Here is a 22,027-nt window from a genome sequence, read left to right on the forward strand (position 1 = left end):
TGAATACTTGAGAGCTCGGGAAGCGATGATGTACATCAGGGGTCTTCAACGTTTTCCAGGCCAAGGACCCCAAAATTGATGGAGAGATGGAGCAGGGACCCCCTACTTTATTGTATACAATTGTGTTTTATATTAAATCTGGCCTAATGCCATGTGTAAACATAGCTACCCTATTATTGTGCATTCAATACTAAGCTATTCAATTAATACACAGTAAGATAACGTCTTCTGCCTCCATGTGTCCGTTCGCTACAATATGTTGGATTCATGTTCATGTGTATCTAAAGACATTTCAATTTGTGGACAAAAATAAAAAAATCTAATTAATTGTCTAATCCACCAAAAATGTCGCGCCCACCTGTAGTACCTCCGCGGACCCCTGCTGTGTAGTGTATATAAGCTCATAAATATCTCAACCACGTGTTTACTACATTTGAATATTGTTATCAAGCAGGTCTCCGCATTGTCTCTGCACATGACACTTCCGGTGTTGATGCAAAAAAACAATTCCTCCGCGGGAACAGGCACAGTACGCGACGCACATCGCCTCTCGCTTGGGTCCTTCCAGCGTCTCTGTCCCCGGGATGACGTCAGCGGTCGGTTGATCAGCTGGGCGAACAAATGGAACCAAAATAAGACGGTTTTATCTGTTAAAAGTCGTTTTTCTTCGACCGACAGTTGATGATATTCAGGTTGGACACTGTTGACATGCTCTATTTTGGTAAGTGCGCATTATAAACCCCCCTTCTCACGTTCATTTAAACGTTAGCGGCATTTGTGCTAAGTCAGTGGCTCCTGACGTTACCCAGCTAATGTCAGGCCCGTCTGGCGGCTTTGTTATTTGTTATGCAGATATGTGATTTTAACAACAGCTGTCATGATGGAGCAGGAGGGCTGGCATCGGATGTTTGTGGCTGTATTTAACATCCGGGCCATGATTTTAAACTGTCTGAGAAGCGTCCCTTAACGTTAACGATACAGCTAGCGTTAGCATGCTAGCCGTCTGTTTCCACACAATCAAAACACAACCGTTTTCAAAATATTGTTGAACACGTGTAACGTCATTATATTTGCATTATAAACTCGTTTTGAGATTGTTGAGTATTTTGGTTAATCTGCTTAGGCAGATAAACAGTGTAAAGATAAAGTGCTTTCATTATCTTAAAGGGAAATTGTTGTTTTGCAGCAGCACCTTCACATAAATCACATGATCAAACCATGATGGAGGTAACAATCATTATATACAGTAACTAGATTTAGAAAATGAAGTAAATAAATACAAGTATCAGGAACAAATTGAGGCCACAGCTATTGTACACAAACTACTTTGCAATATGAGTTATACAATTATACAGTTCAATGGCTCAGCAGCGCCCCCGTCTGCAATTCCGTCTGGTTCAGTCGATCTTCTCGAAATTCGGTACACACGTGTATCATGATCGTACGAGAAAAAAGTCCCCGGCACAAATTGGCCAGTATATCCGCTTTACACATTGTGTATTTTAACGAGCTCTTCCTAGAAGTTTCAACAGATCAACATCAAATATCATATTCGAGTATCATCTTAACAAGATGGGGTTTAAAATCAACCAAAATTGTGAGGTTTCGTCACACGGTGTGACCGTGGCGTCAAATATTGATGAATCACCATCAAAACACGAGGTAGTTGTATCTCGGTTGTACATGATCCAATTGACTCCAAACTGGAAATGTATGTATGTATGGTCACAGGGACCATTGGTGGAAACAGAAAATGTCTCGTTTTTTGCATGTCTTACACTTTGACGAACTGCTCCTCATCCATCTTCCAAAACTATGTCAAGGACCAAGGCCAAGGACCCCAAAACATTGTCTGATGATTTGGTCTTTCGGAAACTGTGAGTTCTTGTCCAAAAGCTGGTGGCGTTGCGTGAAATTTCAACGTGACACACGGAACTGCTTTAACTTCAGTGTACTTTTTTCAATCTCCATTAAATTACATGCGTGGAACAACAGCCCCGAATAAGCCAAATTATCCTGTTTGATGTCCGTGTCATTTAATGATCAGAAACTCCTCTGAAGTCAGACTGTTGAGACGGTGAACGACTTACTCCATCTGAAGAGAAACAAGAGTTTTCGAACTGAACCGATTTACAGATTTTACAACTTTAACTTGATTTACGTTCGATTTTCACCGTGTTGTCTACACCTGATGGCTTGTACCGTAATGTGTGATTAGTGATCAGAGGAAGTGACGTGTGTGTTTGTCCTCCCCGCGATGCACAAAATGCAAGCAACACAGAGCCGTTTCGCCTGGTCCCTGTTAGCCCTCCCTCGCGGCCGCATCAGGTCCCGAGATCGCAGTGTTCGGGCCAGCACAATGCTGCTTACAGCCCTTGCTCTTGGATTGAATTATTAAGTTTTCACTGATAATTTATTCATTTATACTTTGTCCAGAATAACGTTTATAATAAGCATAATATTTTAAATTATATCATATTGAAAAGCTCTTAAAAATCTTCGATTATACTTAATGACCCCTGCAGGAATTCTAATCAATATAATGTATCAAAAACCTGTATGTTTGATTAAAAAAAATAAACAACATCTATGGCTAGTTTACTTGGCTTTAATGAGGCTCAGTCTATAGTACATGTTCGCTGCCCATTCAGCTGAGTAAACATGTTCTGTGTTTGTCACTGACAATGTTCACTCAGTGAATGCAGACAATTGATGCGCTCTGACAGCTGGAGTGGAAAGAGCTCGGCACATCAATGAGACCAAACTCTCTCTTGTTTTCACGGAGATTTAAACATCATAAACAATTTGTGATATCTCCAAAGTGATGGTCAAGTATGAGGCCAGACTCTGTGATAAGGAAGTGTCAAGCTAATTATTTCCTGTATTCTCTTCTACAGACCGTCATAATGGACAAGATTTTGGAGGGCCTCGTGAGCTCCGATCACTCTGTTCTAGTGAAGAGGGCCATTGTGAAGAAGGTAGTGGAAGCTGCAGAGAAAGAGGTGAACGAGGAGCAGTGTCGGGCGCTGTTTACTCTCACCACCCGCCTCATCTTGCTTGGTGAAGATGCCTTCCAGAAGCAGATTGGCTTCCAGGTTTTGGAAGCCTATGCGCGTTACCACCGCCCAGAGTTTGAGTGTTTCTTCAGTAAAGACTTTGTCCTCGGTCTTCTCCAGCAGGGCTATGGCCCGCTGAGCAACAGAGACCCAATCATAATAGAACACATCCACTGCTGCCTGCGGCTACTCATCAGCTGCCCGTCGGTGCTGGAGATCTTCAGCATGATCCAGGTGGAGGTCTTAAGGATGGTGTGTGAGCGTCCGGAGCCAACTGTTTGTGCCCGCCTGAGCACCATGCTGTCGGACTTTGTGCAGTGCATCCCCAGGGATAAGTCAGGCGTTCTGTTTTGCCAGCAGCTGGTCAGGACCATCAGTTACTTCCACTGCTTCTCCAGCCAAGAGCGAGAGCTGAGAGAGTATGTGGGTCAGGTGACTAAGGTCAGCACGCTGCTGCAGAACATCTGGAAGGCTGACCCCGCCACACTGCTTCCCTCACTGCAGGAAGTCTTTTCCATTATCTCCTCCACAGGTGAGACTCATTCTGTCTATAATACATGGGGATGCAGTTTAATGAGACAGAAACATCCATCTTATTATTATTATTATTGTTGACACACGGGTTATTTTAATGTGGCGACTCAAGTCGTAATTTTACAAAGATGTAGTTAAGTTCAGACTATTTCAGTTAAAAGCTGAAATTCAGCTGCCGACCTTATATTAATGGTGCATTTTAGTGATAGTGTCCTGAGCGTACTGTGCAGTGTTGTTGTTGTTGAGTGACTGAACTGTGAAGCAGCACAAGATAAACATCGGGCTTCAGTTACAATGAAAGTCACACTGACAGCATGTGACAGTGAGCGGTGCGAGCAGAGCCGGTGCGGGTTAAAGGGTCATTCTCCCTCGATTTCAGTGAAATTGCTGCAATTGTAAAGGTTTTTTTAAAGTGGAGATTTCTAAAGTTATTCATTAATAAACTGTTAAAGCATTACAAATGTTTTAATGTTAAAATAGGCCTAATTTCGTTGAAGTGCAGCTCTATTATGTGAGAAGAAATGTAGTCTCAATCTATATTGTCAGATACTCACAGACCTTGGATCAGGGTTAGGGGCTTAATCAAGACGTCCCAACGGAAACGATTGTCAAATGCTTTGACCAGGGATCGATAAAGCAACAATAACTACTTAAAGTACAACATAACCAGCCCTGCTGTGAATACAAAAACTGTGAAGCTTAAAGAATCAACCGTTAAGCTGAGGCCTTAGTTTGTGGTGGTCTTGCACTCCGTAGTACAAATCAAAAATGTTCATGTTTGTACGGCACTTTCTGTCCATTGAGAGAAAAAGAAAATGTACTGTTGTGTGATTGTGTTTCACTTTGATTGTGGCTTGAATCTCGCAGACCCTTCCTTTGAGCCAGCCATCGCCCTCGCCAGCCTGGTCCAGCACATCCCGGTCCAGATGATCACGGTGCTCATCAAGAGCCTCACCACAGACCAGAATGTCAAAGACGCCAGCATGACTAAAGCCCTCTGCAGGTTAGCTCACACATTGTCAGCTGTGGCTGAGGGTAGAGTGGTCGTCCTCCAACCTGAAGGTCGGCGGTTCGATCCCCAGTCTGACCCATCTGCATGCTGAAGTGTCCTTGGGCAAGATGCTGAACCCCGAATGCCCCCCCATAGTATGAATGTGTGTGTGAATGGGTGAATGTAAAACTGTACTGTAAAGAGCTTTGAGTGGTCATCAAGACTAGAAAAGCGCTATATAAATACAAAACCATTTAACCATAACCATTTATTTAAGCTGGATGTTTGTAGTGTTTTTGTTGCATCACTAAATTGAACATTGTCGCTCAAGTATAGCAAACTATACATGTATTTAATGTCTCCGTTGTGCTCAGTATATACACTCAACACCATCTTCTTCTGTCTGTCTAGGATGATTGACTGGCTCTCTTGGCCTCTGGCCAATCACGTTGACACTTGGGTCATCGCTCTGTTGAAAGGACTCGCTGCAGTTCAGAAGTTCACTATCCTTATCGATGTCACTCTGCTCAAGATTGAACTGGTTCGTCAAGTCCTCGTTTTAATGTATTGATGCCCTCAGGAAGGAGAAAATGTAGTGCTTGTTTAAATCTTTTAATGACATAAAGATGTATTTTTAATCCACAGGTATTCAGTCGTCTGTGGTACCCTATAGTGCGGCAGGGGGCCCTAACCGTGCTCTCTCATATGCTGCTGAGTTTCCAGCACTCTCCTGAGGCCTTCCATTTGGTAAGGGATCTCCTGTCTCCGCACAGCCCATTTCCCTCTCAAATGGCCGGCCACTGACTGTATCGGTTTTCTCATTTTTTGGTTTAAATTACTTCAAAGCTGCACAGACTTATCCGAGAACCCAAGGCCTGACTTTGCTCCACCATTGAGGACATGTGATACACTAAAATGATGACCAATGCCTTGAGTTGGCCTATTAGAATCCATAAAACATGAAATGAATAAAAATAATCAGAAAATGAGACTGAATTCTCTGTGGGGTTCCTTATGTGCAACTTCCCTCTGGCTGACAGCACTGCAGATTTGTGTGATTAATATAAGTAGTAGCTTCTACTGCTTTCAACACCACAGTGTCCTTATTCTTCTCTTCCCCTTCATCCCTCACTTTCTTAGGTTGTTCCACATGTGGTGCATCTAGTCCAATCCTTAAGGACAGATGGTCTCCCCACCAGTAAAGCTTTCCTGGTGCAGTTCACGGAGCTCATACACTGCATGATGTACCAGTACTCCGGCTTCCCTGACCTCTATGACCACATACTAGAGGCCATCAAGGTAAAATAGTGCAGAACACCTCATGCAGCAATATTTCTAAAATATATTAATTTGTGTTCTTCATTGAATAAATAACCAAAACCTGCATTATTTGTTGTCAATTTCCAACACGGAATTTCCAGAGTACCCTTTGTGTTATGTATCTTATACATTATTTAAATTTGTTCTGTCAGGATCTCCCAAACCCCGGCGAGGAGAAGATAAAACTGGTGTTGAATCAAAGTGCCTGGACGTCTCAGTCCAACTCATTTGTGTCTGGTCTACTGAAGCAAGCTGGGAAGTCTGAGACGGGTAAGACAGGCCTGGTCAACCTGGGGAACACCTGTTTCATGAACAGCATCATCCAGACCCTCTTCATGGCCACAGAGTGAGTATGCACACACACACACACACCATGCACATGTACACACCCTTTCTATGTAACATGGGATTGATTATGACTTTTTCTCAGTTTCAGGAGGCAGGTTTTATCATTACATCTGAACGGTTCCAACACAGTGATGAAAAAGCTTCAGTTGCTCTTTGCTTTCCTTGCGCACACACAGGTTAGTGTTGCCTCTGCATAACAGATTTATACCACATATTGTTACTTGTGGATCGTAAAGGTGGTTGACAATGAGACTCTGTGTGTTTGTGTGCGTGTGTCCTGTAGAGGGCAGCATATGCTCCCAGAAACTTCTTGGAAGTGTCTCGGCCTCCCTGGTTCAACATGGGCTCTCAGCAGGACTGTTCTGAGTACCTCAGGTTCCTTCTAGACAGGTACTGTAGCCTGGACTAATCAATCCCAGTAAGACTATGTGAAGTTTATGCATCAGTTTAGATAAAACCGAATAGATTCCAATGCTTTTCTTGTATTGCCAAATGAATAGACATTATACAAAGTTTGGATATACATTAATTATGTTAATTTTTATGTTAATAATTATTCATGTTTTGAACTTTAGGCATTTTAAGTGTATTACTGGAGCTTACTAGTGTAACGTATGTTGTCTCAAGAATGAAATGATATGACTCTTTGAGAAAGATTGGCCTGGCGATGATTGGTTCCTGTCTCCTGGTCTCAAGGTTGCATGAAGAGGAGAGAACAATTCAGGTCCTGGAATCAGCTAAGCCAAAGGTTGCCTCCCCTGTCGACACAAGCAGCAAAGACCCAACAGATCTGACTTCTCCAGAGGAGGGCGAAGAGTTGCCTTCGGCTCCTGCAGACACCAAACCTGAGAATGATGGGAAGACTTTGATAGAGAGGATGTTTGGTGGGAAGCTGGTCACAGGCATTCGCTGTACACAATGCAACTGCATCTCTGAGAAAGAGGAGCCTTTCAGTGACCTCCCATTGGCCTTTTGTCCCTCTGCCACCTCTCTGAATGGCCCTCAGCCTTTTGGGCCCCAGGAGGAGCCCAAGGTTCTCTGTCAGGGATCTGTTAATGGTGGCAGTGAGATTCTTGAACCAGGCAAATCCCCGGCTAGCAATGTCCCTTTGACGCCAGTGACAAATGAGCCTCCCCTCTCTGTGCCGGACCTGGTGAACTATTTTTTGGCCCCAGAGACCCTAGATGAAGACAATGCCTATTTCTGTGAGAAGTGTAGCTCCCTCCAGCGGGCAGAGAAGACCTTGAAAGTGGTGTCAGCACCCGAGTACTTGATCCTCACTCTGCTGCGATTCTCTTACGATGCTAAATGCCACGTCCGGAGGAAGATTCTGGAAAACGTGACCATCCCATCTCTAATGAGACTTCCAGTACATCCCCCTTCAATGACACGGCCTTCTTCCACCTCCTCTTCTCTGCAAGTGGATTCTCCTGAGAGCAGTGAGAATCTGGCCAAGAAACTCAAACCGTCTCAAAGAGAGGAGGAGGAAGAGGAGAAGGAGAGGATTGATGGACTAGAGCAGACAAATGGAGAAGGAGAAATGCCAGTGTTGTCCGTGCCCTATGTCCTCAGCTCAGTGGTGATGCATTCTGGTATATCATCAGAGAGTGGCCACTACTACTCTTACGGCCGTAACCTCAGCGGAACAGATGCATCGCAGCACCCAGCCAATCACTTTGCCCTCCATGATAATTTGGGGAACGGCCAGGCCGAGTGTGACCTCTCCACTTGCTCAGCTCTCTCAGTTCCATCCGAACAAGGAGACACAGTCCCTACGAGTGTCCAGGAAGCGAAGGATTGGCTGCTGTTCAATGACAGCAGAGTGACATTCACCTCCTTCCAATCAGTGCAAAACATTACTAATCGCTTCCCCAAGGACACAGCTTATGTGCTTATGTACAGAAAACAGGAGCTACAAGGGCAGAACATAAATGGGGGACCCGCAGCAAATGGAATGAGATTGAGTGCTGAGCCTCCCCTGCAGAAAGACCTGCTGGATGCTATTATCAAGGACAACAAGCTGTATTTACAGGTAAGTGAAGGTGAACAAAAGAAACGATACCGCTCCCTCAGCCTTGTCGTACACGTCTAAACTATCAGTGTCCATAAATCATACCTGCTAAGACTTCCATGGATATTCTGACCTATTTTTAACGCATGTCATGCATTGACTTAAAACATTATTACTGCTAACCTCCTAAGTGTGCGGTTATTATGAAAGTCAGGCATTGTACAAGATTCTCTCAGGTGGAAAATGGCTGAGAGCAAACAGAACGTTCACTTACAGATAGCTAAGGGTTAGAATATCATTTTTTTTTTTTACTGCACTTGAAGCCAAATCTGAACTGTCCCGTTAAGATGTGAAGTGTAATTTCACGAGTCACTGAACTGTGCCATGTTTGGTTGACATTCCACCACGCTTGCATAAGTGACCAAAGTGAATGACCTCTAGAGGGTGCTGTAACAATGTAAATGTCCGTCTCAGAGAGCTGCATAGATGCATTTGGCACGTATGCATATTTTTAGCAGTTGAGAAATAGGCCGATGTGTAAAAATGTCTCTTTCCTTCATGATGTCAACAGGAACAGGAGCTCAATGCTCGGACCCAGGCTCTGCAGGCCCCTTCATCGTCCTGTTCATTCAGGCCCAACGGTTCAGATGACAATAACCCACCAGGGAGCTGCGGCCCATCTGGTGGAGGAGGAGGAGGAGGAGGAGGGGGTTTCAATACCATTAGCAGACTGGTGTTCTGAACCAAATAAACGCAGCAGGAAACCCACATGAACTGACACTAGGGAGGCCCTGGACTCTTGTGCACATAACCTCTGACAGAGAGCACTGAGATGATCTAAGAACAATCTTAATCAAGCATTGAGTATCTGTGCTGGTTCTGATCATAGATTTGATTTTGACTTGAATAGTTTTTACACCACTGTACCATGGTCAGCATTTAATATTTTATTTTTTATTTATTCAGGGTTAGGTTTTGGTGATTTCATTATTGTAGTCTTCCATTGATAAAACAATTGGTAGAAAACACCCATTGATTGAAGTGTTTTCTCCCTTAATTTATAGAAATTTGCCAATATATACAGTTACACTATAGAAGTACATTGATGGAAATGTACACATCTAGAACATACTCTTGTTAACTGGCTTGTATTTATGACAAAGAATAACACATCCAATTGTAAGATGGGTCTTCTGATCGGTCAGATTTCTGAACAAACTTTGTTTACTTTTCTGATTTGCAGGGAGCTATCAAATGCTGCGGAGTTTTACTTAAATATTTTCGTTTTTGTGTGTGTTTTATAGGTTTGATATGCCATGCAATAAATGTAAATACAACCTAAGTATCATTTCTGAATATTCATGAGATAAAAAAATATATAAGAAAAGTGAAAACTGGGAAAATGTCCAAGTTAAGGCATTTTCAGTAAGAATATTTAAAGCTGTTTCCATGCTCTCAGCTAGTGGGATTTACAGAGGATTAAAAAGTCCTTGTTACAACAGGTTACTGTCTGACAACATATTGTAATGTCATTCCCCTGATTTGATCATTCAGGGAGACTTTTGTGTTCATGCAGATTTTTATGTGCCTTTTGATATTTAATGCAGACTTTGAAGAAGTGATCTGAATTTACAACCTCAGCTGTACTGTGTTAATATTCATAATGGCTTCACCTTTCCCTCCAGTAAAAACTCAAAAAACAAGGAAAACAAATCAGTGTTTGTCGTATTGTCTTTGTCTCTACAAAAAAAACAACGTCCCAGTTATTTAAAGTTGTATCAGTGGGTAGATGGTGAGGACTGAACTGATGTGATATTAAATACATGGCAGGACAAATGGTAAAATAAGAAATGGAAGACAGTATACAAATGTTCAACTGAGCCGTGGAAGGCAGCAAGTGGTTTCCGGAAAATCATCCCTGTGGTAGTGAACCAAACAGTCAAGCTCCTGTATTCGAGCTCAGCTTTACCTAAATGACCCTATTACCTACTTTCCATATTTCAGCATTTCTACTGCAGAAACTTTACTGACCACTAGGAGTCCCCAATTAATCTGAACCACTTTACATGCTCCGCAGTTAAAATAAACTTGATTGTAAAAGTATAAAGATAACACAAATAAATATATAAGGAAGTACTTCAATAACTGTATACACAATAAGTGACTGATAAGTAAATTAATATATGAATGTTTCACAATATATTCAGGTGCTATGATAAATATGAAATCATTTCACAGTGTTTTAAGGTGAACTTATGAATATCTTAAATAAACATGGCAAATACATGTAGTTATTGAGAGAGATGTATTTATATATATATATATATATATATATATATATATATATATATATATATGTTTCTGCTGAGTGAATCATGACTTGCATACTTATTCTTCCATTTGTGGTTTTGATTGCGAAATATTTTTGCACAATTGCATATATGGAATAGGCAAACCAGTGACTGAAAGGGGAACTGGGAAATCACCGATCCCTGCTTATTATTAATCCTACAGTCATGGGCAAATAAAAGTCCAACTAGGGCAACAAGTTATTTGAAACAATGCTGTTTTTACTCAATTGCAATTTTACAGGAGAAAAAAAACCCAGCAGTAGCACCAAAGCTTTCAAAGGGCATTTGAAAAAAAAAATCAATGACTCTAAATTATTAATCAACTGAACCATTAGATTTTTGTTGAAAATCTTCCCTCCCGGGAATAATATATTACATTGTCTCTTTAAATCTTATGTCACATTAGGATTCCGTAATGTTTACAAATGTTTTCATCTGGTGCTGGCCCAAAGGAGTTATGCACTAAAACTCAGATATCATCAGCTAACAAGAATGCTGTTTGGCCCACGTATAGACAATATTTTTGCACCAGTGAAACACAAGAGGAGACAACGTGAAACAAAGAAACAGCTTCACACAAACACACAGTGTCACAGAGGTAGCAATGTAAAAGTCTGGTGCAGCGAGAACATGGCCGGATCTTGTGTGCATCTGAAGTTGTAACACTGCAGATTAGAGCTTAATAGATAATTAAGTGGAATTGGTGTATTGCGTCCTGAGCCTTTAATTGCTCCCTGTTTCTTCATCAGTAGCGAGGCTGTAGAGGGAGGCTGTGGGCCTGTGCAATGGAAAAGTCATTAATCATAGAATAACAGGGAACATCCTTTGGGGGGAAGTGTTTACCATTACAATAGCATTCCAATAAGATTCCTCGGATACCAATCTGAGTCCAGGAGAAACATGTCTCAGTGGATGAGACCAGTTTTAGATGCTCTGGTGAGCTTGGGAGATCGATCAGGTTTTGGAAGCCAGATCAATACCAGGATTGCAAGTGTAACCTTTTTCTTTACGTTAACCAGTTTGGTGTCGGACAATCCAACCAGTATTGGTACATGCGATGTTCTCTCTTAGGATACAGTTCAAATGAAAACAGCATTAATAATAATAACAAAATAAGTTAAATTAGGAATATGGTGCTTGTAGTTACATGGTCATGTTGATAAACAGGCCAAAACGCACTGTATTTGTAAAATCTGTCTTTTAAATCTTTTGTAAAGACACATTTTTTTCGTGTGCTTTCTCAGGACTTGAGGTCTGAATTCACCTTTAATTGCTTATGTTTGTTTATTTAATTTTAACAGACTGTTTTGTTGTTTTCCTTATGTTTTATTTTATTTTATTGTCAGTCTTTTCTCATCCATAATATCTTTAGTCTTGTATCTGTGCTCCACCACTGTGTGATCACCGGCTTTTGGTTTGTATTGTTTGCTTCAGTGGTTGTTTCCTATATTTTTGGCTTTAAATTGTTCGTTTTTTGACTTGTAAAGCAGTTTGTAATTGTTTATCATTATTGATAATATAGCAACAACAGCAACAACATCAACAACAATAATAATAACACCGATACATTTCATAAAATACACCTGTGAGTAGGTCAGTTGGTCCAGTGTCATCATTCAAACTGCACATTCTATGTGGGGGGAGTTTCCTCCAGAATACATGTGTCATTGTGGATTCTGTAGTTCAGCCATGTCATGATTTGTTGGGACCTTCACTCAGGAGCTGATTATTTTCTTCGTCTGAGAGAACTTTTATAAAAGCTGTATTTCGCTGTGTTTCACCACCGCTCAGCCCCTGAACCCTGCCTCCACTGGTGTTCAGGGACGGGACACAGCGGGGGTTGGACTACATGTCCCACGGAGCAGGGAACTACACTTTTCCCGGCTCGCCTCCTCCTCCACACCAGTGGTTATTCCAACAGAGCTAGACAGATACAACTTCCGACTGCGACCTTCAGAACAAATGTCCCCTTGACGATGGAAGGGGTTGTGCCTCGTGCATGAAAAGACAATTACACAAGTGTGCGTAAATAAATGAGCTTGCGATTTAATATTTTATTTATTAAAAATTGTTCTATCAACATATTGATTCGGTTATTTACTTAATTATTTTCTACATTGATTCATAAATACATTGATCTATTATATTTGTATTCATACACAAATAGACGTACAAACAATTGTAGCAATACATATGAGAAGGCTTTTATTTTTATTCTAAATAAATAAATAGATTAATAAATGTGATTAAAAGTTTATTATATCAAAATTATTATTGATATTTATGATATTTTGTATTGTATTTACTTTTTTGTAAACATCTTTTTAATTGAGCCATTCATCTGAAATGTTGAGCTAACTAACATATTGCTGGATATTGAAGGCTTTTATTATGAAATCAACATTGATTCAGACTCAGCGTTCAAATAACATACAAAACTAAATTTACTGAAATTAAAAAATGTAAAAGTGAAAACTTATATATATATATAAATTTAGACTGGTAACACAAAACAGTTCCAGTCGTTCCATTGACCTTGTGCTAACTTACATTTGACAATAAAAACTTGAAACTCAAGAACTAGCGAATCGGTGAGTGTCTTTCCCTTTATTTTGAAAGCGGAGCCACCCTCGCTTCCCGTGCTTCTCCCTTCGCGAGCCGCGCCAGCTTGACGCCGCCATGTTCCAAAGGAGGGTGAGTTCAGGGAGAGACGGAGCCACCCTGTCAATCACCATGAAGGAGCCATGGCAGTGAAGAGACGGTGAATCCGGTAGTTTCTGTAGTTTCCTCTCGCTCCGGGGACCAGGTGAACTATGTTGCGGGTCACTGCGGGACACCCACCACTCCTCTTATCGCCAACCGGGAATCGCTCCACTTTGACGGGAACCAGCACAAGGCGACGCATATAACAACAACAACAAAAAGAAGAAGAAGAAGAAAAAAACTTCAGCTGGCTTTCTCTCTTCGTGTTCCAGTTTGGACACAACGCACAAGTCACGGCGGGTGTTCGCACTGAAGGCGGCGCCTCGGAGGTTCGAACCCGCTCCGCGCTCAGGACGCGGCCGCTTATTTGACTCCAACTCGTGGGAAATCTGGTCCGTGCATTTCAGAGCCTCGGCCGTGTCGGTGAGTTGGACTTCTCGAAGGAGTGACGCTGTTTACCCAGGAAGGGAAAAGCAACTTTTGAAACGTCCCAGTGTCCCACTCTGAGCTTTTCCTTTTCTTCTTCTTCTTGTTCTTCTTCTTGTCGCTGCAGGTCGGAGCAGACACTCCCCAGGACGATCGAAGCCGCCGCGAGTCCCGGGAGAGATTCCCAGATCCGCAGCCATGAGCGGGGGGGACGTGGTGTATTCGGGCTGGCTGAGAAAGTCTCCTCCGGAAAAAAAGTTGAGACGTTACGTAAGTGCACTTTATATATATCCTATTTGTTGCGTTGTGTGTGATACAAGTGGTGCGCGCGGTGTGTCGGTTCTGTCGTGGGGGGGACGGGGGACAGACATGTGCAGGCCTCAGCTCCTGCAGGACAACCTTATCGCTGTGTGTGTGTCTCTCTTTCTGAACCTGCGTCTCCTCTGAGCGGACCTAACCACGAGTTAGCACGTAGGACACATGGCTGTTTGTTTTTAGGCTTTCTGCCTGTTTGGGAGTGGGCTGTTTGCTTGCCAGGAGTGTCCTTCACAATCATTCCTTGTCTTTAGTGAGTCCTCCTCACACAGTTGTACAATACAATCTCACTTTTTGTTGTTTGTGTGCTTAATGTTGTGTGCAGACCGTTTTATACACAGACCCTGGTTGCAGCATAGATGTTTGATAAACTCTGCGTCCATCCTACCTGGTTTATCTGCAGAGAAGGTGTTATAGTCGATTTGTTTTTCATGGGCTGTTTCCTTGTCATTAGTGAGTCCTCCTCCAACAGTTCTGTAATGTACTGTTACCTTTTGTCGTTTGTGTGCTGGACGTTTTGTGTAGAACTTTTCACAAACAGTGTTTGGTGCAGAGCGAAGGGGAAACACTTAACGTCCATCCTACCCGGTTTATCTGCAGTGAGGTTTTTAGAGTCAACGTTTTTCATAAAATGAAACTGAATTGGTTTTACTAGTGCAGTGCACATTCTTAACATGCCTGCCTGGAATAGGCTGTTTCCTTGATTCCTCCTCCAACAGTTCTGCAACATTCTGTCACTTCTTGTAGTTTGAGGGCTGATTGTTGCACGCTATACAGTCTATGGTACAGGAGTGAACCGAGAAATCTATGCTTTCATCCTACCTGGTTAATCTGCATTAAAGATAATTCACATTTTTCATAAAGAATAAGAATGAACTTTCTCTGACACTTTACAGTAGATATGCGAGGTGTGAAGCTGATAAGATAGTTGGTGAGATATGCATTCCACATACAGACAGACAAAAAGACAGACGTTTGTGGAATTAGCCTTCCTAAGCTTTTAGTTATTGACCCATTCCAATATAAATTCCTGTGTGAGGATTTGATTTTTCTCAGACCAGCAACCCAATGAGCTGAGGGTTAAACAATTTACATTAACAGTGGAGCAATGCAACAGTGGATGACAACTTTCCTGTGGATTTCAAACGGTGGTTACAGAGAGTTGTTCGATGTACTTAATGTTGTGTTGTTTGTCACAGCTACTGTAGCAATTAGCGTTTACAGCCCCACACTGACTGTTAAACTTTCACCGGTGTTACTCACTCAGATCATCCCATCCACAAGCAGCCATTCCCTGTTTCATACCAGTTTCAGTGCAGTTGCTTCTGATTGTTTTGTTGTGCAGTTGGGAAAAATCCTTTTGTGGCCCACAACATCAGCTCTGACGCAAAACAGTAAATAACTTGCTACATGTTTCCCTTGTGGATCAGTGGATATCTCTGTTATTGATATTGGAATTATGAGGCCCTCAACTTGAGAGGGGGAGTTTGTTTTCACAGAAGCAACAGGTCCAATGTAATGTTTTTCATTAAAGCAGTAAAACTAAAATCTAGACACACAGACGGGAGGAGCCGTCTCGGACTCATGATCAAATATAATTGGACGCACAGGAAGATAAAATCCTACTTAACTACTTGATAGGGCCATTTGTTGTGTCACTGTCTTTACGGGTCTTAAGTTCTTTATTTTTATTCTCTTGCCTCATTCTGACCTGCCTGCTGCTGCAACAAGTGAATTTCCCAGATCCACCAACCACAAGTAGAAAATTGACTTCCTGTTTGTACCCACATGCCAACTGAAGGGTCATGTGATGCACATTTACAGGTGTTTGAGCTTGGATGGAATTTCTGTCTGAGCTAAAACGCTGGTATGGACAGAGATCATCCTAGTTTTCCAAATGCTCGTTGAAACTGAAAGTATTGGTACGGCCGTAGCCTGAATGATTCAGAATTGTTCTTTCTCAATAGAGTACTGGTGGCAGACTTAGTTGTTCTAATGGGAAAAGTAGAGAATAGCTTGCGGGACATCTCCCAGTATGTTATTATGATCCTGGGAAGTCTTCTGATTCTAATTTCTTCCCGGGGAAGACTTTAATGGTTTACAGCTGATCAGCAAACAACATTATTGTTTCCTTTTATATTTTATGTGACTACCCATGGTTGGTTGTTTTTGTGGCTCTTTGTCATTTTTAAATCACTGGTTGGCCATGAAGAACGAAGTTAAAAACAAAGGCAACACGTGAAAATGTTTTTTAGAGGCTTTAGGGACCTGCACCACCACCAACCAGTCTTGCATTAGGATTATCAGAACAGATACTTGCATCCATTCTTATACCGTGCTGGCTGCAGAGACCCATAGTGAAGCCTCCATATGAGCTCAAACCAAAACAGTACTTTAGGACCAAGATTCCTCAGATTTCAAACCTCATTTCTACGCTGAGCTCATGATGGATACTTCAGCCATCAGGTTTCGATATCACACAGTCAGCCCCAAACGTAACTTCCAAGCATTAAATATTCCCATCAATTTTTAAGTTGGTCTCCCGGCATCAAAGTAGTTTCTTCACCGCAGCTCATCAGCTGGATCGGCAAATCTAGCCCCTATGGTCCATAATGCAGTACGGCCTCAAGATTTTATGTGCTCTGCAAATGGCTTTTCCTCCATTGACATAATAGTGATTAACAGAAAAGTGGGTGGCTGGTTCATACCCCCTCCCCTTGAAAGGTTATAGTGCTTTGTCACAGGAGGCTGTGTAATCTGCACAACCACTGACTGTGCTTTTCTTTTTTGGCAGATGACAAACTAGTCAAAACTTACCTATTTGGCAACTCACCACCAGCTGTTTGAGTCGGTGCCCAAAACAGACAGACATTGTGGTTTTAAGCTGAGAAGGATTAGTGGGAAAGTTTAAGGGCTGAATGGAGGAGTTGTGTTGGTATTTCAATATTCTGGGGGCTACCGGGTCCTTTTTCATTACCTCACCGAAACAATTTTACAGTTAGAAACTTGCGTATCTGAGATCGTCTGCATATGAGCAGTTCCGCTGTTGGTATTGGTCACTCGTAATGGATCGTGATGATTCATTGCCCATGGACATGATTCGTCAGGTAGATTTGAATCTGAAATGGTGGTGAAGACAACTCCCATGATCCCGTGCTGCTTCACAGCGTCATCAAACTGTCCTGTTGGCAAAGTTAAAATGAGTTCTGATTACTACTCTGAATATCAGCCATAGAATTTGTGTGGTTCTACATTCTGTATGTCACTCTGCCTTATAATTAAGTGTCTCTCAATAATGTCCCTTGAGAGTAAGACCACTTTGGGATAGAAAACTGTAGTAGTTTTTTATTTCTTCTCACCATCTGGCTGGAAACTCCTGTCAAATACTGTATATATATTTTCTATTGCTTCTTAAAAGACAAGTGACAGAAGTCCCCTGCAACAATTTCACTACCCTTTTCTCCACGGCAGCTGTCAATCCAAACCTTAGGTACCAGTTTAATTATTGCTATTTCAGATGTTTTCTCTTCTTCATTTGTCTCATCACCCACTGTGGGTCTGTTTAAAACCAGTGATATTACAGTTTGATTCCCACAAATATCACACTGGTTTTCAATGATCAGGACAAACCTGATGTGTTTGCCAGGAGACGGAGAGTGGGTAGATTTTATTTAAATGTATTCACAGTTTTCCCCTTTTACCAACACATGCACACAAAAATCCTCTTCATCTATTGTAAGTAATGCCGCACTAGCATTTGCAGAACAATACTGATTTATTTTGCAGCCTGAAAAACGTTTTTCTCATGGACAGCCATGTCTTTAAAATATGTATTTTTCAGGAAAGATTTAAGTTTTGCGTAATTCTGCTTGATTAAGTAGTGAAACTAAATTAGCAGTAAACCTTTAAAGCACGTTTTCCAACAAGGAGGTTATCAAAGAGTGACTGATAAAGGAATTAATAAAGTGGTTTGATAAGAGCTAATTTAATTTAACTGATACTAATCGGTTTGGCTAGTAATCGCTTCACTAATAATGAAGCTGCTAGCCCTAACTCTTCTATTCCATCGTATTTACCCCCCGAAATAAGATAACAAAGTTCAACTGTTCCTCACATGATTCAATTTTCACCCTGCTTGAACTCAGGCTTCCATGTAAATTGACTTGCAGTTGTCTCTACTTAAATCTAATAATTCTATTAAGCTACAAAAGGCAGATAATTCACTCACCATTTAGATACAAGGTTTTTGATAGTTTCCCCCCCTTTTCAAACGTACGCAGTTTCATATGAGAAACATATATAAAATATTCCTGGTTTTGATATATCCTAAATTGTTTTCATTAACTTTGGGGAAAGGATTCTCGCCGACCCCTTGTCACCAGTGAAATATATTTAGGCCAAGCAAAATGCCAAATAGACAGTTCTGCCTGCATTTGATAGTTTTCCTATGTTGTTTACTGAGGTGACGCGTTTTCATCCATTGTCATAACACATATGTCTCATAGTGTTAGTGCAAAATATCATATCCCTCAAACATGCAGTTGACATAGCTCCAAACACTCCCTGTGTCACAGCATACCGGCACTACTTTACTTCACTAATCTGAAAGATGCAAAGCTGTTGTTATGTTTTTAAAATAAAAGTTGCTTAAAGAACATATTATTTTATTCAGCTTGTTCTGAAGAAAAATCTTGTAGTTACAAGAAAAACCCTCTTGAGCATTTGATCTGACACAAGTGCAGCACTCGGTGTTCTTATAGCCAACATTTGGTGGCAGGTTTAATGACCCTAACCCCCAAACAAAACAAACTGAACAGAATAGAACACCGTACAATTATATGGGAACATGCTGTAACCGTCAATTCTCTACTTTAATCCCCACCTCCAGACTGAGCAGCAGTAGATCAGAAGCCGGAGGCCCCCCGTTTGCCTGATTAACCACTCAGGGCAAAGTTTGCCGCTAAGGCTCTGCCACTGATTGGTGGAGCTCAAAGGTGAAAGCTGTTCAGCCAACCTGCCTGCGTCTGAGCATTCCCAACCATCATTAGCTTCACACAGCATTGTTGTCCTCTCAAATCTTTACCAAAGAAGTTAGTGTGAAGAGGCCATTCTCAAAAATGCCCACATTTTGGTCACTGTCACCTGATGTATATCGACTCACAGATTGAGAGTAGTGCAAGTAAATTGAATTCAATTGAATATAGAGTATTCTGTACTGCCTTAGTTGTGGGTATTTTTTTATGGCTGCATTCATAGTGAACACTTCCTGGCCATTAACATCTCATTTACGGAATTGTGAAAATGTCTGACCATTATTGCTTTGTTCGAAAATGTCCTAGCCAGGGTTTGTCATAACTGTATACTCTGCGTTTTTTTCATGTCATCGACAGTGCATTTTCCATCTGGTTCTCCTTTTTCTCTTTCATTTCTCTTACCCTTCAATCTGTGAGTTTCAGTCAGGGTCTACTTGTAAAACCTCCTTCAAAGCAACAGCTTTAAAACCTGGTGTCTTTGGATCATCTGCAGAGAATTATCTCGGGGACCAGAGGAGATGTAGAGATGCAGTTGCAAGGTCCGCACCACCCTCTTTAGAGATGGTGTGCACGTGAGAGTATAAAGTCTCATCACATCATAATATCAGATAGATATAGATAGTGTGTTACTAAATAGATTAATTGAACAGATTGCTCCTATTTCTACTCTGTACAACAACCATTTCAAGCCACCATCAACATCTCATTGCTTACTAAAGACCCATTGTCATTTGAGTTGCTGTTAGACAGGCACTGAACTCCGGATAATTTCAGATTTTCTGGAGCCGCTGTATGTGACAACTCAAATGACCAAGTCAGAGGCTTCGGACAATCCTCAGTTATTCCTGCTAGCCCTCTGTTAAAAGCTCCTGATGATGTCAGAATGAGCCCATCTCCAGAAGAGAGCTGGAGATTATCGGGAGGAATAGCCGTGAATGAGGGGCCGGGTTGATAACTTCTCTGACATGCAGCGGACACAAAACTGAAAATCAAACAAATGTCTCAGGAAAAAAGAGATTAACGACACGTAAAAGATGTTGACACGGGTATTAACTTGCAAAGATTCAAGATTTGAGAGCTTTTGGTGATAATAACCGAAATCTAACCTAAATCATGTTATATACAGAACAAAATGTATATCCAGCCCCCTGCATGCTGCACCACCCCTCAACTGACGCTCCAGAGATTTTTCCATCGTGGACCCAACTCTGAGAATCTCCTGCTGCGTTTTTCATCTGTGAAGGGCAAACTCCAGATATAGTCTGGAGCCCATTGACTGGTCCTTTTCTGGAGTACATGTCTGAGAACTGCTTTATTGATACCAACATTAATCTCATCCCACATTTACTCTTCCTCTTAATTGATTACAAAGTGGCATGAAACCCAACAACTGCTAATGCTTCTGTTTCACCAGTTATGTATATGTAAAATGTAAACATTTCATTGATCATGCAGTGCAAAGTTGTCAGCAAACTAACCCTCCAAGGACTAGTGGTATAGATGATGGATGGGTATTTATTTAAAAAGTTTACAATCTTTTTGGTAAATATGTAAGATTACATGGATGCTGATTTCTGATTATAATGCTCAGCCCTAATTTGGCTGAGCTTTTCAGTTCTTTCCTCCCACTGCACATAGCTTTATGGACCATTACAATCCCTGTAGTCCACTGGCATGTACCCGCTGGAAACAGATTAGGATTTTGTTGTACACTTTGTCCAGCCCTTAATAGGGCCTCAGTGCTGGAGCACAGCACTCCAGGGTAAACCGGATGAAGGAAAATATTGAACCCTGAAGGTCCTCCTCTGATGGCTGTAAAGGGAGACTGAGGACATACTCCATGTAGATCTTGAGACCTCTCAGCTGTGACAAAATGCATTTACAGTACCCACCACATTGACTTTCAGCCATTACACCAGGATGACAGTGGAAACAATTGCCATTTGCTGATTGCTGGCGAGAAATATGTATGCAACAAATGTGACGGCGCAGTCAGACTAACACGAAGGCCTAGCTTTTTGATTAAGTAGAGGATTCATTAAATCTGCTTAGCAAGTGGAATAGAGAACAAACACTCCACTTTCTGCTAACCCGCCCCCCCCTCCACACACGCTTGAAGAAACAAACAAACAAGCAACCCGAACGGGATGCAACAGAGGGGTACTTGTGCAGCGTTAGCCTCTTAGGCTAACAAAGGAGAAATTACTGGACCATGTCCTGACAACACAGCTCCACAGCACTGCATTTGGTCCGAGCACACTACGGGTGTGTGATCGGCCACAGCTTGAAAATGGATGCATGTGCCATTAAATATTTAATGTCCATTACAAACAAATGAGCATTAAATATTAATATCTGTGCTACTACAATAGTTATACTTACCAGCCCACTGTTGTTCCAGACACAGAATATCATCACTATACATAGGTGTATCCCTTTCATCGTTGCGACACTGGTGCCCACCTTGGAGCCAGAGTTAGACAGTAAGAACATAATAAATGTATCCTTAACATCTGTATATTTAATGATATTTAGATCTGTTTTATACTCAAAGTGATCTTTTTATCAGCAGGGTTGGTTGTATAACCCTGGACATGTTTTATGTCCCTAACTGTGGTGTCTGTCTTTGCTATAATATATAATACAACAGAGACGTGAACATGATCGTGGTCCGTCTCCACTTTCTGGAGACTGTAGTAGTGAGACTGAACTCTTGTTATTGCATCATAAAGAAAAACACCTCCACACAAAATCCCCTAAACAGATCTATTTTGGACATTGCATTGTGTCTCTTTGGTTCAACCAGCTGTGTTTTGGTATCAAACAAATCCAGCGCTGGTCTGTTTGTCCCCTCATTGGTATGCTGCTGTCTCTGTCACCATGTGGTCACCAGTTCACCGTCTTGCTGCTCTTCCTGTCATGTGTCTGCCACGTCCTAC

At 41.7% G+C, this 22,027-nt stretch overlaps 2 protein-coding genes across 4 annotated transcripts in view; both read left to right on the forward strand.

Annotated features, from left to right (window-relative positions):
• Window positions 1-541: 541 nt before the first annotated feature.
• usp38 (ubiquitin specific peptidase 38) lies at window positions 542-9,973 on the forward strand. The gene is made up of 11 exons (XM_053419091.1): window positions 542-721; window positions 2,898-3,588; window positions 4,458-4,593; window positions 4,993-5,122; window positions 5,227-5,328; window positions 5,722-5,880; window positions 6,054-6,247; window positions 6,332-6,425; window positions 6,533-6,639; window positions 6,946-8,281; window positions 8,832-9,973. The coding sequence occupies exons 2-11, from the start codon at window positions 2,907-2,909 to the stop codon at window positions 9,000-9,002; spliced, it is 3,111 nt and encodes a 1,036-aa protein (XP_053275066.1). The 5' UTR covers window positions 542-721; window positions 2,898-2,906; the 3' UTR covers window positions 9,003-9,973.
• Window positions 9,974-13,262: 3,289 nt separating this feature from the next.
• Window positions 13,263-22,027, forward strand: part of gab1 (GRB2-associated binding protein 1) — a 49,603-nt gene continuing 40,838 nt past the window's right edge. For all 3 annotated transcript variants that reach the window (XM_053417863.1, XM_053417865.1, XM_053417864.1), the window contains exons 1-2: window positions 13,263-13,737; window positions 13,868-14,010. In XM_053417863.1, the coding sequence (XP_053273838.1) occupies window positions 13,939-14,010 (72 nt within the window). In that variant the 5' untranslated portion in view covers window positions 13,263-13,737; window positions 13,868-13,938. The remainder of the gene's footprint in view (window positions 13,738-13,867; window positions 14,011-22,027) is intronic.

This window comes from Pleuronectes platessa, chromosome 3, assembly GCF_947347685.1.
Source record: "Pleuronectes platessa chromosome 3, fPlePla1.1, whole genome shotgun sequence".
Lineage (NCBI taxonomy): Eukaryota > Metazoa > Chordata > Actinopteri > Pleuronectiformes > Pleuronectidae > Pleuronectes > Pleuronectes platessa.